General features: G+C 41.3%; 2 protein-coding genes across 2 annotated transcripts in view; one reads left to right on the plus strand and one right to left on the minus strand.

The window, feature by feature from the left end:
* Positions 1 to 11,033, minus strand: part of gan (gigaxonin) — a 35,323-nt gene extending 24,290 nt beyond the window's left edge. The window contains exons 1-5 of the mRNA XM_061721131.1: positions 10,925 to 11,033; positions 10,314 to 10,535; positions 2,966 to 3,080; positions 1,866 to 2,216; positions 1 to 69 (exon numbers count right to left, since the gene is read on the minus strand). Of these exons, the coding sequence (XP_061577115.1) occupies positions 1 to 69; positions 1,866 to 2,216; positions 2,966 to 3,080; positions 10,314 to 10,498 (720 nt within the window). The 5' untranslated portion in view covers positions 10,499 to 10,535; positions 10,925 to 11,033. The remainder of the gene's footprint in view (positions 70 to 1,865; positions 2,217 to 2,965; positions 3,081 to 10,313; positions 10,536 to 10,924) is intronic.
* Positions 11,034 to 12,521: 1,488 nt separating this feature from the next.
* On the plus strand, positions 12,522 to 14,274 carry acd (ACD shelterin complex subunit and telomerase recruitment factor). Its single transcript, XM_061722498.1, has 2 exons — positions 12,522 to 13,159; positions 13,810 to 14,274. The coding sequence occupies exons 1-2, from the start codon at positions 12,804 to 12,806 to the stop codon at positions 14,123 to 14,125; spliced, it is 672 nt and encodes a 223-aa protein (XP_061578482.1). The 5' UTR covers positions 12,522 to 12,803; the 3' UTR covers positions 14,126 to 14,274.
* The last annotated feature ends 918 nt before the right edge of the window (positions 14,275 to 15,192 follow it).

The following is a 15,192-nucleotide window of genomic DNA, read 5'->3' on the forward strand; positions in this document are numbered from 1 at the left end:
CTGCTCTCTCAGGTAGCTCACGTCCAAGCCCTGCACCCACACGGCAGACATCACCTCCTTCATGTGCACCTGCAAACACACATGGATGAGGCTGCATTTTTCTCTAACTCAACATAAGACCTTTCTGTGCTAAAAGCAGCTTCACGTTAGCCTTTACGTTAGTCCTCGGGCTCAGAGGCATCTGGATTGGAGCAGAACTTTTTGAAGAAATTGGCTGTGTGTGCTCTGGACCACAAATTAAAAAAAATAAAAAAAGACCAGCAACCAGTCCAAAAGCCAGGCTCTGTAGTCATCGGTGGCTCAACGACACCATGTCTTTTCTGAAGCTGGAAAACATCAGATATTCAGTGAAAGGTAGCTCTAACAAATTTTATAAGTGGCTTTCCTTTCTTACATTCTTCCCCCCCTCTCTCTCTCTCTCTCTTTTTTCTTCCTTTTTAGTTATTTGTTTACTTTTTCTTTGTTTTTTGGGTTATTTTTTTCCTTTTTATTCATCTATTTTTTATTTATACTGTGTAGCTTTAATACTTAATTATTACTTAAAATAATTTTCAGTTATTTATTTATCATTATTAACAGACACTTCCTCCAGCTCTTCCGAGGGGAGTCCGAGGTGTTCCCAGGCCAGCTGAGAGACATAGTCTCTCCAGCGTGTCCTGGGTCTTCCCCGGGGTCTCCTCCCGGTGGGACATGCCTGGAACACCTCCCTAGGGAGGCGTCCAGGAGGATCCGATACAGATGCCCAAGCCGGGCCCAGCTGAGGCTTGAGCACAGTATTGTTATGGTGTAAAATATCCTATATATTGTAGATTGCCAGACAGAAATAATATGATACTTAAAAGGAGCATGAGGCTCCTTTTAAGAAATGAGACTCTCTAGCGCCACCCTTCACCACGACGGCCGTCGGGGGTACTGCAGCCAACAGCGAAGCCGGCACGGGAGAACGGGGAGAACGTGCATGCAGCGTCATGTGACGTCACATCCGCAGCCCAGCGCGGGAAATTCCGGCCCGGAATTGCAGCACATTTTGCAGCACACAGCCTGTTCAAGGCAACGGAGAGATACACTAGAGGGCTCATTCTTTTTAAAACTTAAAACGTATACAAATTTTTTCATAAATCCTGCCTCATGCTCCTTTAATATAAATGTATCATAGATTCCTGTTCTACTGTGCCTTGAATGAATTCTCCTCAGACTTTTTGACCTCATGATGATTTCCACTGAGATCAAGGAAAGTGCTTTTCCAAATGTCAAAAGAGCTCTTTCTGAGCACTTGACCCTGGATTGGATGTTTGATGCTGTGAAGGTGTCATGGACTTTATTTTGGGAGGGAAATCCTGATTAAAACAAACAAAATAACGATGTCGGCATAAAACTACGGAAGAGTATTAGGGCCGTGCAGGAGAAAAAATATTTGAGAGGGGAATATTTTTTTTTATTGTGCACCGCGAGAAAAAAGTTGAATGTCGAGATTATTGTTGAAATATAATTTCAAGAATAAAGTCGACATTTCGACTTTGTTCTCGAAGTGCATAATGAAAAAAAAATCTTCCTCCTCTAAAATATTATTTTTATTTTTCTCCTGCCTGGCCCTAATACTCTTCCGTTGAAAACAGACTTTTGTTCAGCACCGGCAAAATAACTACAGTCACAAATCTAAATAAGTTGCATGTAACGCCAGTTCATCCAATTCTGCAGCATCTTCCAACCTCCACTGCTTTCCTGCTTTAGTGAACTCCCTCATTCACCTCTGCTACAAACTTTGTTGTCCCTCCAAAACTGACACTGTACTGAAGCTAAAAGCCTCTTTTCCACTCAGCTGTTGAACACGTGAACCGCACTTTTCCGACCTGAACGTGACCCACCCTCCGGTCGTCGGGGTCGTGAGCGAACCAGCGCACCACGGCCTCCAGCACGTGCTTCTCGTTGCCCACGTTGAGCTTCTCAATGGCCAGCAGCTCGCAGAGCCGGTCCGAGGGCAGCTCCCTGAACTCCTCCGTGAGCGCCACGTCCCGGAAGTGCGTCTGCAGGAACTCGGTGGCGGCGTGGTGGACGTGGTAGAGGCAGTAGTGCAGGGAGAAGAGGCGGATACCGATGCAGTTCTCCGCTGTGATGCAGCTCTCCAAGAACTGGCAGCACAGAAACTTCAGGTCCGTCATGAGGAGCAGATCCGACGCCTGCACCATGTCCTGGATGGTCTCCTCACTCAGAGTGATCTGACAATGGAGAAGGACAAATGGAGACCACATTCAAAACATCCCAGATCAGGGCTGGGGATCGATTCAAATGTCAAGATTGTTAAGATTATCACGTTTTGATTCGATTCGATTTCGATATCGATTTGGGTTAGTGTTATTAAAACTGTTTTTTTAGCTGTTGCATGAATTATATGACTGTGTAGTTATGCAACATATTAATACTGGTATTATATTGAGATTCAGCAGCAAGTATCAGTAGCTAATGATGCTGTAAGGACCAATCACCTCCCAGAATGCTGATATAACTGCTTTCAGAAACATCGTTGTGGGTCAGAATTACCAAACAAATCCAGGGCAGCAAACAGAGGCCGTATGAAATCGGTTTCATTTTTTCCCATTTATGAGAATTTGGTTTATAGCAAATGTAACCCCAAGACAGTATATAAAGCAAATAAATATAGACAATTCATGCAATTATAACTGAAAACTTTAATGTTTTCATACCTTTAAACATATATAAAGGCAAAAACATGGCACTAGTTATGCTCGTGTCCAACAAAACATTCCTTTTTTGGGCATAAACAAAAAAATTCCAAAAGTTTTAATGTAATGATGAGAAGAAAGAAAAAAATAAAATAAAGAAATCGATCTTCAGACATATGAATCGATTTTTAGGAATTAATATGAGAATCGATTTAGAATCGGAAAATCAATCTTTTCAACACAGGCCTAGTCCCAGATTATAAGCGGGACGTGTCCACACTCACTTCACCACTGAAGATGTAGTCCAGGATTTGTTTCATGATGGCCATAGAGACCCCCTGCAGCTCAATTCTGTACATAGACCCATCTTCTTTCGGAGGATTGTAGTTCAGCTTGGTCCTAAACAGAAACATTGAGAACAACAGAACACATCAGGGCACGGAAATAAATAAATAAAACTTTCATAGAATTATCTAAATAGAACCTATGGAGTTTTAAAATTTCCTTTATCGAATTTATACAACAGAAGGTTGAAAGCACAACCGTTTAAGATATGGAAAGGCTGAAACAAAATAAAGCCTTGGAATATTAAAAACACCACATTTACAAGCAGACATATCTGCAGACATATCAATTTAATAACTGCTTAAATTATTCAAGATCAAAATGATTTTGCAGCTGATTTACAACAGAGGGAGCAACATATCTAAATATATCATGTTTAACAGTGTAATTATATTCCAGAGATAATCCAGAGACCAAATTAACTTTATTAAATCACCTCCCCCTACTGTTTACAAGGAACACTGCAGACTAGAGATGCACCGATCAGGATTTTGAGGGACGATCACCGATAAACGATCTCCAAAATCAGTATCTACAGATCCCGATATTGCCGATCACCGTGTGAAATCCATAAAATCGTCAATATTGTTGTCTCATGTACATGACACTGATATTGTATTATTAGGTATAAAAATTAGGAAATGAGAGGTATCATGAATTGTCTGTTTTTTTGCAGGCTGAGGCAATGTGCAATATTTCACCCTCTAGAGACTCAGGATTTAGACTCAGTTTACAAAGAGTAAGTGTATTACCTGTGGTAATAATTATGTACAACATGTGCAGCACACCAATGCAGATAACAGTAGATATGTCACTCTCTAAAGGTAGACTAAAAACTATAAACCTTAGTTTTCCTGTGGAAAGAGGAATTAAATCTTAAAATAAAAATTAATTATGAATTATTAAGGTTTGCTAAAGCTTTAGCGACAGCATCAACCGCGTGTGAGGAAACTCATGTGAGTGAAGCTCAACTCTTCACACTAGAACTCCAAATGTCACTCGTGGAGCCGACTGACACGACTGTCGTCCTGAATAAGGGTTAGGGTTGGATGTGACTGTATATATTCTGGTATGACTCCAATGGACATTCATCTGTAAAATATTTATAACTCGGCAGCGCGTACCGCAGATCCAAGCAGCTAACAAGCTGTTTAAACCCGACGTCTTCTACAACAGAAAGCGGCTGATGATCAAGGCTTATGAATTCATTACCTTACGATGTAGTTTTTTATTTTTCTTGCTGTCGTTTATAAGTCGCTGTTACATTCAGCTGAGATAGCGGCGTGGCTCCTTTTCTTTCTCTGCCTTAGGGGCAGCCAACTTTGGAAACTCAATATACTCCTTCGTGTGTAAAACTTTCAAATGTCTTCAGCTTGGTTGTGTTGAAATTCTTTTGTAACATTCCTCCTCGGGGTATCTCCTTTCAACACACCTTCCAAACTGCAAATTTATTGTCCTATACGGACGTTGTAAAACCTTGAGATGTGGGAACGCAGCGAGGGCGGCGGTTTGTTGTTGTAAACGTCATCGGATTGGCTTTGAACTATTATTTTATTTAAAACCGATAGGGCCATTATCGGGCCGATACCGATCGGTTGCCGATTGATCGGTGCATCTCTACTGCAGACACAGTGACAGTAACAATATGGCAATATGCCAGTACAAGTTAAAGGCAGCCCATACAAGCTGCACATGTGACATACAAAAGCGTGTACAGATGTTAAGGCTTTCCATGAATCTCAGTTTAGACCACATGTAAACTAGTTCCTATGGAAGACTTGTAAAGATGCACGTCTGTAATGTTGCCATAACTCAGCACTCTTAAACGTGGAGGCGACAAGTCTTTTTGGCCTCAAAGGAAAGACAAGATTTGATTACAAAGGAAAAAAAGAAAACACATGAAACTAATTATGGAATATGAGGTGCGAAGGAGAAGAAACTCCATTTCATAACCTTAAACAGCCTGGATTATGTGAATATTTAGGAGCTTTCAACTTTTATATTTGGATATTCGATTCAAACCAAGTTTTAAATCATGCAAATTATGCTGAACAGTAATTAAAGCTTGTTGTAGCTAGATTTTCACATGCTAAGTCTTTACAATTGTTGTGCATGTTCCAATAAAAAGGGCTTCACAGTGTTGGTGCTAACTAAAGAGTGGGTAGAATTTGTATTATGTATGTATTATGTATGTATATGTATTGTCTTTGTATGTTTTGACCGTATAGAAACGTAATTCTCGTCAGTTGAGTGAAATAACACCTGGAAACAGGCATTGTGGCATAGAATTGTCAAATTGGTTTAATTCACCGTTACAAATTGTTACAGATTACTTTTGTAATACTGTATTTGACCTGGTCTTTGTAGGTTTTGACCGTATAGAAACGTAATTCTTGCCATTGTAAGAATGAGATGTGAACTTGCTGTACTCTACTGGCCTTACTTTTTAACAACTTGTGCTTTTTATTACTTTAATTACCACTTTTATTATCATTTTATTTGTTATTTACCGTTTAATTGTTTCTTGCCGCTTTTAATGTTGATGTAAAGCACTTTGAATTACACGCTATACAAATAAACTTGCCTAGCCTTAAATTCTTTATTATTTTAAGGCGGAGTTGGTAGTCTAATATTATTTGTTAATAGAAACTGTCAATTGTTCATACAAAGGATTCAAGAAGTTTAACAATCAAGGACGTACACGTGTGGACAAATTTGTTTGTACCCTTCATTAGAGACAAAAAGGCCCACAGTGGTCGTGGAGTCATTTGAAAATGTCAACACTAATAAAAAATAAATATATGCTAAAATTGGACTTATGACAATCAGGCATTGCTTTTGGGCTGTGGTTCAACATAATCATAAAAGATCGGATTTCTGATTTTCAGTCAATTATTATTTCTTATCATTTTGTTGTTAAAATTATTCCAGTGATCACTGTTGATTTTTTTCTTTCCATACTGGAAAGGTAACAACACATTTATCCGTGTGTTTACATACATCAAATTTCAATGTTGAGCAACAGTAAAATAAAAAAAATGTGCCAAGGGGTGGTGCAGTAAAATCAGCTGCTGGCTTTAAAAACGATGGCAGTATGGCTCCACATTATTACAACCTGCTTTTCAGTTGCCACCGAGTTTGAACGCTCTATGCACCTCCAATGTTATGACTTTGCTTAAACTAAAGCGGTAACTCTGCCTGAACACTGACTTCTAATGAGTCATGATAAGAGACTCAGACCCAGACGATAAATCAGATGCAATAAAATGAGTCATAAAACAGCTTCAGAAGCCTTAACAATTGAAAGTATAAGCTCTGTGCCCTTATTATTTGTTTTAATGAACAAATTAAGAAAGTTGTCCAGTCCTGTTTTTACCAGCTGATTTCCAAAATCAAATCTTTTTTTATCTCCTGATAAACTCCACAAAGTTGTCCGTGCTTTTATTCTGTCTTGCCATCATCACTCCACTGCCTTCAGTTGGTACAAAACACTGCTGCTCCTCTGATCACTGCCTCAAGAACATTTGAACATATCACTCCAATTCTGTCGTCCCTTCATTGGCTTCCTGATCAATATCGCATTGATTTTATAATTCTATTGCTGACTTTTGTGTCTCTAACTCCCGCTCATGTTGTAGGATTATTGTGCTCTGTTGACAAGTGATGGATGAAGACGTTGATAGACGGCTGTTGATGACAAACGATTTTACCCAAAATATATTTGGAGATTCACTTGCAATTTTTGTTTTAATGTTAACTGTGAGTGTGAAAATCTCAGCACAACATATTATACAATGCTTTATACCTAATATGAACCAAAAATCTCACGGGCGGGGCCTGCTGCCTCAGGGCAGGGCCCCATTGGGCCCCGGGCCAGGAGAATACCGACCCGCCCAGCCCCCCCCGGCCCCGCCCCTGAACCAAGCCCTAGTTATTTAAAGAACATTTAACCCCCTACCTGCCAGGGCCTCCCTCACATCAGCAGTAGAGCCTTCTGATCATTCCCAGGGCCCAAGCTCTGGAACTCTTTACCTGCTGAGATCAGCTCAGCTAAATCCCCCACTGCTTTTAAATCTTTACTCAAAACATTCCTTTATAGAAAAGCTTTTATTGTGGTGTGAATATTGTTAATGATTTTAGACTTGGTTATTGCTGTCGTATGTTCTTATCCACCATGCACAGTATTTTTTATCTTGATGTATTTTATTGTTCTTGGGAAGCACTTTGTAACTTTGTTAAGAAAGGTGCTATATAAATAAAGTTTATGTTTATTATTATTATTATTATTATTATTATTAATATTATTAACTCTAGCAGTTAACAATTTATGTAAGAGGATTACTTTAATGTTTTAAAATTCTGTTTGGAAATGATCTGCTTTGGGTTTTTTTTTGTATTCTGTATTTTGTTACCCTCAACAATTCTGCAAAACCATCATTATAGTATTTCCAAGCATTGTTTATAATGACTGTCTGAGGATACTGCTGAAAACGCCCAGGAGTAGCAGTGCTAGTAAACTCTGTGACTCAGGGCTAAGCACTTTACAGGCTCTCTTGAGGAACTGGATGTTTAAGTTTATGTCTCGACTTGATGAGCTACAAAACTGTATCATAATGAAGCTCACAAGCCCCAGGTGCAGTTCGGTCAGATATCAATCATGTCTATGGAAACATTGGTATGGGTGCCTTTTGGACTCTCATGAATAAGAGTATGTTTGCATGTGTTTATGCATTTGTTTTTTATTTTTTATGTTGTATGTTTTGCTAGAGCCTTTAATAAAGTGTATATATATTTGATTCAGTTCATTTTGTTATTTTGTATTAAAGTGAATTGCTGGAGAATCATTTGTTTTCCATGTGTTCATGGCATTCAAAAATATGCATCTAATTCAATTCAGGTTTGAGTTAAATAGTTAAAAAAATTGTTTCACTCACATAAAAAAGGGGCTAAAAAAAAAAAAAAAAAAAAAATCACCACGCCAGGAAGGGTGAAGGCTGCAGATGAAGTGTCAGTTATAAATTTTTCAGGGAGTTGGCAGCCCCACCCCTGCTGCTAAAGGCGTGATCATGTCCTGACTGACAGAGGTGTATAATCCACGTGCCATAAAGTAAAAATCCAGTACAGCAGTTGTTCCAAACAGTCACTAAACCAGCTCCTCTGCAGGTAGATGGTAGGTGGTTAGTGAAAACCCCTGTTCTAAATATACACGCTGATCCAGAAACATGGCAGTGTTTTTACTTCATGGCACCTGGATTATACACCTCTCTTGAATGTGCTTTAATGTTGTTTTTTTTTTTAACAAAATCAAAAATAGTTTTGAATCAATCTTAAAGGGGACCTATTATGGCATCTAATTCCTATTTTACGCAGGCCTTGAATGTCTTGAAAATAAGTTTTTGTTTGTTTTTGCTAAATAAATTAGAAATTCAGCCTCTAAACCATGTCTTTATCATCCCATTCTCCTACCTCCTTCTTCAGGGATTCTGAGTGGGCGGGGAGGCTATGATAATGAGGCTGTGCTGATTGGCTGCCTGAATGACGCGATACACCGCTACGAAAAAATCGCAGAAGCTCTGGCCGGCGGAGTTACACCATGTTCTAACTGCATGCGATGCGAGCGAGCGAGCTTCAGCGTCAACATCAATTCCATTGCTTTATTTTCTATTGGACTGTTCTAACTGGCCGCAGCGACGCAGCGACGCAGCGAGGCAGCGACGCAGCGCTGCGCGCCGCACCGTTTTGAGCTGAACATTTGTCGGACGCCCTGCTTTTATTTTCTTCCTGTCGCTCGCGTTGAAAGCCGGTTGAAAGCGTTGTAGGAAACAGTCATGATGAGGAACGGCTGATCCAGTTAGTTGAAATGGACGGCTGATCCGGACGGCTGTACAGACACTGCAGAATTTGGTTGCTTTCCTCCTTCTCTGAGTTGGCAGGAAGAGGGGAGACCACTTTATATATGTTAAAGTAAGAGAAAACGTGTTTTTCATAATAGGTCCCCTTTAAGCTGATATTTGCTTATTAAAACATATACCTGTGGATCAGCCAGTTGTTTTCACCTACAACCTACCATCCACCTGCAGAGGAGCTGGTTTAGTGACCGGTTGGAACAACTGCTGGACAGGATTTTTACTTTTACACCTGGATTATCCACCTCTGCTGACTGGTGGGTCTGTTCTTTTTTTTTAGTTTAGTTTATTTGCACATAAAACATAACAGTAAAAAACAAAGGTCAAATGAAGCATTGTGCAGGAGAGGTGGAAGCCAAAAAGGCTTATGAAAATGCCTCCCCTTTATAAAACAAACATAAACAACAATAACAAAAGCAAAAGCAAAAGCAAAAGCACAATATAGAAATAGATAATATAAGACAGAAAAAGACAATCTAACATGAAAAAGAAAAACTACTGAATTATTGAAAGATGGAAAAAAAATGAAGGAAATGTAGTATAATTGCATGAAAAAAGTACAATTTAAAAACTCCAGATGTGTTTCTGATCTTAACCAAAAAATGAATTTTTCAAGTGTTTTTTTGAACAAAGCCAGTGAACATATTTGATTTTAGTGATGTAGGTAAATTGTTCCATAGCGACGGTCCTCTGTATTTTAAAGTGCGTTGATTGTGTGAAGTCCAGTGTTGTGCCAAAAAGTGATTGCCTGCCAGAATCTGATTTCTCCCCTGAAAATGGGTCTTTTTACCTGCCAAAAATTGATTGAAGCCCAAATACAGTTAATGAAAGGTTGTTTCTGCCTAAATATGATTTGATCTTATTCTTGAGCTTCATAATACAAACACTAGAGCTCACAGGATTGCTTTTAACTCTTTTAAAGGACCATTACCACACAAAATAGCCATTTTCACATGCCAAAAATTGATTGAAGGCCAAATACAGTTAATGAAAAGTTGTTCCTGCCTAAATATGACTTGATCACATTCTTGAGCTTCATAATCTGAAAATCTGACTTTTTAGCGCTGTCGCTCAACGGGCTGCTGTGTAGAAATCAGAAAAAAAAATCAGATTCTGGCAGGCAATCACTTTTTGGCACAACACCGGCATAAAGGAAGGTGAAAGTTCTTTGAGTGTCGTGTCTGATATGAATGGATGTCTGAGGAAAACTAAAAAAAAAATCTGGAAGCTGAGTGGCAGGTCATGAGATGAATATACAAACTTATACATAAACACACAGGTTTGATAGGTGTTCACATTGAAGACAGATAACAAATCACATTTTCAAAAAAAGAAAAAATGGAAGATTCTGTTTTTTTGTCAAAAGTTTCCAGCTGCTGACCTGATGTAGGGGCTGGCAGCGGCCAGGATGTTCTTCTGCACCGGGAGCTGCTCTCCGTCCACCACCAGCAGGGCGTCGTGGAAGCTCTGCTCCTGCCAGAAGGCTCGCAGGACCCGCAGGAGCTTGCGGGAGTGCTGCGGGTCGGACACCCTGGAGCCGGGCTCCCCGGTGGCGGAGTCGGGCATGTCTGGGGTTGGACCAGCCCCGGCAACGTGCTGGCTCCTGTCAACACAACAGCACCGCTTCATTAATCAACCATTTACTCATCAGTGCTGGTCACCTGCTGGACCATTACAGCGCCGAATGACGTTGAAACACTTGCACATTCATAAAACGTAACCGTCATATTGTATACAATTGCGTGCATAACAAGTAGAGTAGAAACGTCTAAAATTGGTACATATCTAAATGGGGGTTTGGCAGGTACACCTGGGCTAAGCAGCAAAACGACCCGCGTTCATTTGAGCAATTTAGCTTTAAAGGAATTTGCGGGCAACATTTTATTAAATAAAAAACAAATAGTTAAAGCTCGTGCATTGATTGTTTGCCAATTTAAAAACATATTGTGCTGTGTTATTGCTTTCATTTTTTAGTAATTTTAAGGATCTTACCTTAAGAATTATAAAAGGTTTTGTTGGGCAAAGAGAGTGCAAACTCCACTTACAACACGATTGACTCCACGCGAGAACGTCAAGGAATGTATCGTGTTGCATTCAAGAGTGTAAACCAGAGCAGTGGATAAAACAGAGTGGCGATCACAGACATGTATCCGTATCCGCCCCATGGAGCTGCTGCGATGCCAACGCCGCCGCCATATTGGATGTGGCAAAACTGCGCTGTAAACTGGCTAGTAATGCCGCGTTACATTTGTCCTCGGAAGTCGGAATTTCTCAGTTCCCAGTCGGAATTTTCAACTGGAACGCCGCTCGAAGTGGGATTTCCTACTGGGAAAGTGGGAGAAGCTTCACCACCTCCGAGTTAGCATTCCAAGATGGCTTGCCCCGGCTGTAAACAGTTAGTAGAAGAGAGCTGTGCTTCTTTCTGTTTCCTCTTCATCCACCGTGTTTGAAAGTTGCAGTAAGACCGCATATTTGTCCAGATGTTGCTTTTATTCGGACAAAGCAAGTGCTAGAAAAGCTTTCGTGGACGTTGCCGTTTGTTTTCCGACTTTGTAACTGGAACGCTGATAATTCGGCTGTGACGCTATTCCCAGTTCCGAGTTCCGATTTACGAGGTAAATGGAACGCAGCTTAAATTGGCGTATTTTCATAAAGCACCTTTCTACAAATAAATGTACGTTTTACGGTTATTCATTCACACACGCACTAATATACTTGAAAAACAGTTAGGCACCAAATATAATATATTTAATTTTCTCAGATGGCAAAAATAAGAACTTTATTGATCCCACATAGGAGTAATTCATGTTATATCAGCTATAGAGAACAAGGTAGTGCCGAAAAACAATATATATCCCCCCTCACAAAAATAAGAAAAATAGAGAAACATTTTCTCATCAACAAAACATATTTAAAAATTTTCAATTAACAAAATAACATATTTTAACCATTTTTCAGACAATAAAATAACATTTGAACCATTTTTCAGACAACAAATAACATTCTTGTTTTTGTGAGGGGGGATATATATTGTTTTTCGGCACTACCTTGTTCTCTATGGCTGATATTACATGAATGAACATGACAGCGCGGCTTTGTTTTGGAACTTTCGGGGCTGACATGAACCACGTGACCGCTCTGGCGGCGAGAACAGAAGTTGCCGCCACTCTGTTTTATCCACTGTTCTGGCTCTGGGTAAACGAACTGGATTTGCCCATTTCGGACGGTGCGTCCGAAATGGCATAGTGTTCTTTGATGAAAATGTTCTTTTGGAATGTATAATGTGCCTTGTTTTTTTGTAAAATAAATGAGAAAATAAAAAAAATAAAAATAAACGAAATGGATCGCTGACGTCATGCAGGTCACTGCTGCAAAGCACTTCCGGTGTCAATAAAAGCCTCCGGACCAGCTCCGGACCTGCTCCAACCACGCACTACACTCGATACATTTTTTTTAAATATAAACACATTAACATGAATAACAAAACTTGTAATATCCTTTTTTTAATATCATGTTACATTCTCGGCCATACGAGCCTATGAAAGAATTTACACCGGATATTTCTGCTTTTAATTTGAAGGAGCCGACATATCCGCCACTTGAATGAGAAAACAGTCGTCTTAAGAGGTCCTCGAAGGTATTTTTTTTAGTCCATTTGTTATGATTATTCTTTAAAGTAACAACGTATACATTAGCAGCGGTTTGCCGGCTGGAAGGAATCTATAAAAGCTGCCGTTAGCGGGCGGGGAGATGATGCACCGGTGTTCTGCCGATTTCTGCTGCTTTGAAAATCGACTGTGCGCATGCGCAGAACCACAAAGTCTGGACGCTGAACAGCGTGCTTGACTGAGGGACGTCAGAAACTCCAAACATGCCTCGAGCTGCTCCGAGCCAGGTGACTCCGTGGATCGAGAGGCTGGTCCTGAGCCACGGCGACCAGAGGGGGGGAATAAGGGGGCGGCTGAAGGCCCACGTGATCGGCGTGGGGCAGATGTCCCTGTCCCAGGCGCGGGGCTGCGAGGGGGCCCCGGGGCTCCAGGGGCCCCCGGGGATCCTGTTCCTGTCCGACGGGCTGCTGCAGATCCCGGCCGTCCTCACCGCCTCCGCCTGGGAGCTCCTCCAGGAGCAGGAGGACCGGGAGAGCTTCAGCAGCCTGCTCAACACCACCGTCATCCTCCACCGCCACCGGCTGCTGTTCCACATGAACCCGGTCCAGACCCGCTGCAGGTTTGTTTGTTTGTACTGTTTATTCCGAATATGCCAGGAAGCAAAATAATAAAGCATAGAAAAACCGAAAATAAATGACATTCGAAAAGGAGTGAGAAGAAGCATAGCTTATTATCCCATCTATTTCTATTTGCACCTTTGTGTTTACTGTGCATTTGCCAAATAACATAAACTTGGTCTTACTTACATTTAATGATAATTTATTCCAGTCAAACCATATTTTTAGTTTTTTCATTTCCTTGTTTATAACTGTTTCCACTTGTTTAATGTTTTCACCGGAATAAAAAATATTGGTGTCATCTGCGAAATTGACCAATTTTAACCACCTAGATACTTTAAAAATGTCATTAATATACAGGATAAACAATTTGGGGCCCAATACTGACCCCTGGGGGACACCACAAACAATGTCCAAAAATCTAGAGCAGTGATTACCCAACTTTACAAACTGTTGCCGTCCTTTCAAATAACTTTTTACCCAGTCTAATACCAGCCCCCTTATCCCATATTTTTCCAGTTTATTGAATAGTATGTTATGGTTGATTGTATCAAACGCTTTTTTGAGATCAATGAATACTCCTATTGCATGTTTTTTGTAATCTATTGCATCTGTGATTCCCTCGATTGATTCCATTATTATGATTCCATAGGTTCTTCCTGTCCGTGGGGGAGCTGGCCACCACGGCGGCCGGCCCCGCCAAGGACACCACGCCCTGCTGCACCTCCCTGGCCTCGGTCCGGGGGAAGATCTGCAGCGCCTGGCGGGACCTGCTGGGCCAGGACGACTCCCAGAGGAGCCAGTGCGGCCTGGACCTGTCCGAGTTGCTGGGAGAGTGGCAGGACGACTGCCTGCAGGCCGTGCTGGAGGACGTGAGGGAGACGCTGGTACCGGCCGGGTCCCGACCCTCCACGTCGGCCCACAGCGCCTCTCCGACCACTGCTACAGGCTTCGATGTGGACAGGTGAAGTGAGAAAAAATACATTTTGTGTCCTGAAGTAGGAATGGGCGATATTTTACCGTTCACGATAAACCGTCAAAACAATTCCCCACGGTAAGAATTTGTCATCTCGGGGTAAAAACGATAAATTCCCGTTGATGACGTTTTTGTGTGAAGGAAGGAAGGAAGGAAGGAAGGAAGGAAGGAAGGAAGGAAGGAAGGAAGGAAGGAAGGAAGGAAGGAAGGAAGGAAGGAAGGAAGGAAGGAAGGAAGGAAGGAAGGAAGGAAGGAAGGAAGGAAGGAAGGAAGGAAGGAAGGAAGGAAGGAAGGAAGGAAGGAAGGAAGGAAGGAAGGAAGGAAGGAATATATGAGCCTGAAAGAAAGAAAGAAAGAAAGAAAGAAAGAAATGAGCCTAAAAAGAAAGAAAGGAGCCTAAAAAGAAAGAAATATGAGCCTGAAAGAAAGAAAGAAATGAGCCTAGAAAGAAAGAAAGAAAGAAAGAAAGGAGCCTAGAAAGAAAGAAAGAAAGAAAGATAAATTCCGGTTGATGACGTTTTTGTATTGCTATTTTTTTTATCGTTATCGTGATAAATTTTTTAGTCCATACCGCCCATCCCTATCCTGAAGATGCCCTGGGTTCCCAAAACACAGCTTTAGTTTTAGTCAGCCACGCACCTGCTGTTTGTCATAGCAAATGCCTGTTTTTCTGTGAGAAAGAGCCTGGTTCGCACAGGATTTTGGTCCCGTGGGAGCCGAAACTTAGTTTGAGAGCTTGCGGACGGGGGGGCGAATAGGCCTTTCCCCGCCCCCCTCCGCAAGGTGCTGAGGGAAAGGTATAAAGACCCGGTGGCCGGAAGTAGATTTCAGAGTCTGCCGTGGGTTAGTGGAGAACGCCCGGCGCAGGTTTTTTTCCTTGGCTTACTCAAACCGGACTGTCGCGGCTCTCCAGTCCCCTTTGTCGAGGTAAGATAGGCCTTAAAAAACCTTTGTAGTGTCTGTGATGAATATTGCTCAGCCACTTGCGGGGGGTAACCTGACACTTTATCCTAGCAAACGAGTAATTTTGTGTGTACTTGCTGTCTGCGTGGGGTAACT

This window comes from Cololabis saira, chromosome 5 (genome assembly GCF_033807715.1).
Source record: "Cololabis saira isolate AMF1-May2022 chromosome 5, fColSai1.1, whole genome shotgun sequence".
In the NCBI taxonomy this organism is placed as follows: Eukaryota; Metazoa; Chordata; class Actinopteri; order Beloniformes; family Belonidae; genus Cololabis; species Cololabis saira.

Excerpts from the sequence above, each read along its gene's own strand:
- acd (XM_061722498.1), top strand. The coding sequence starts at position 12,804 with ATGCCTCGAGCTGCTCCGAGCCAGGTGACTCCGTGGATCGAGAGGCTG. Across the intron at positions 13,160-13,809 it reads CCGGTCCAGACCCGCTGCAG|GTTCTTCCTGTCCGTGGGGG; the intron begins GTTTGTTTGTTT and ends ATGATTCCATAG.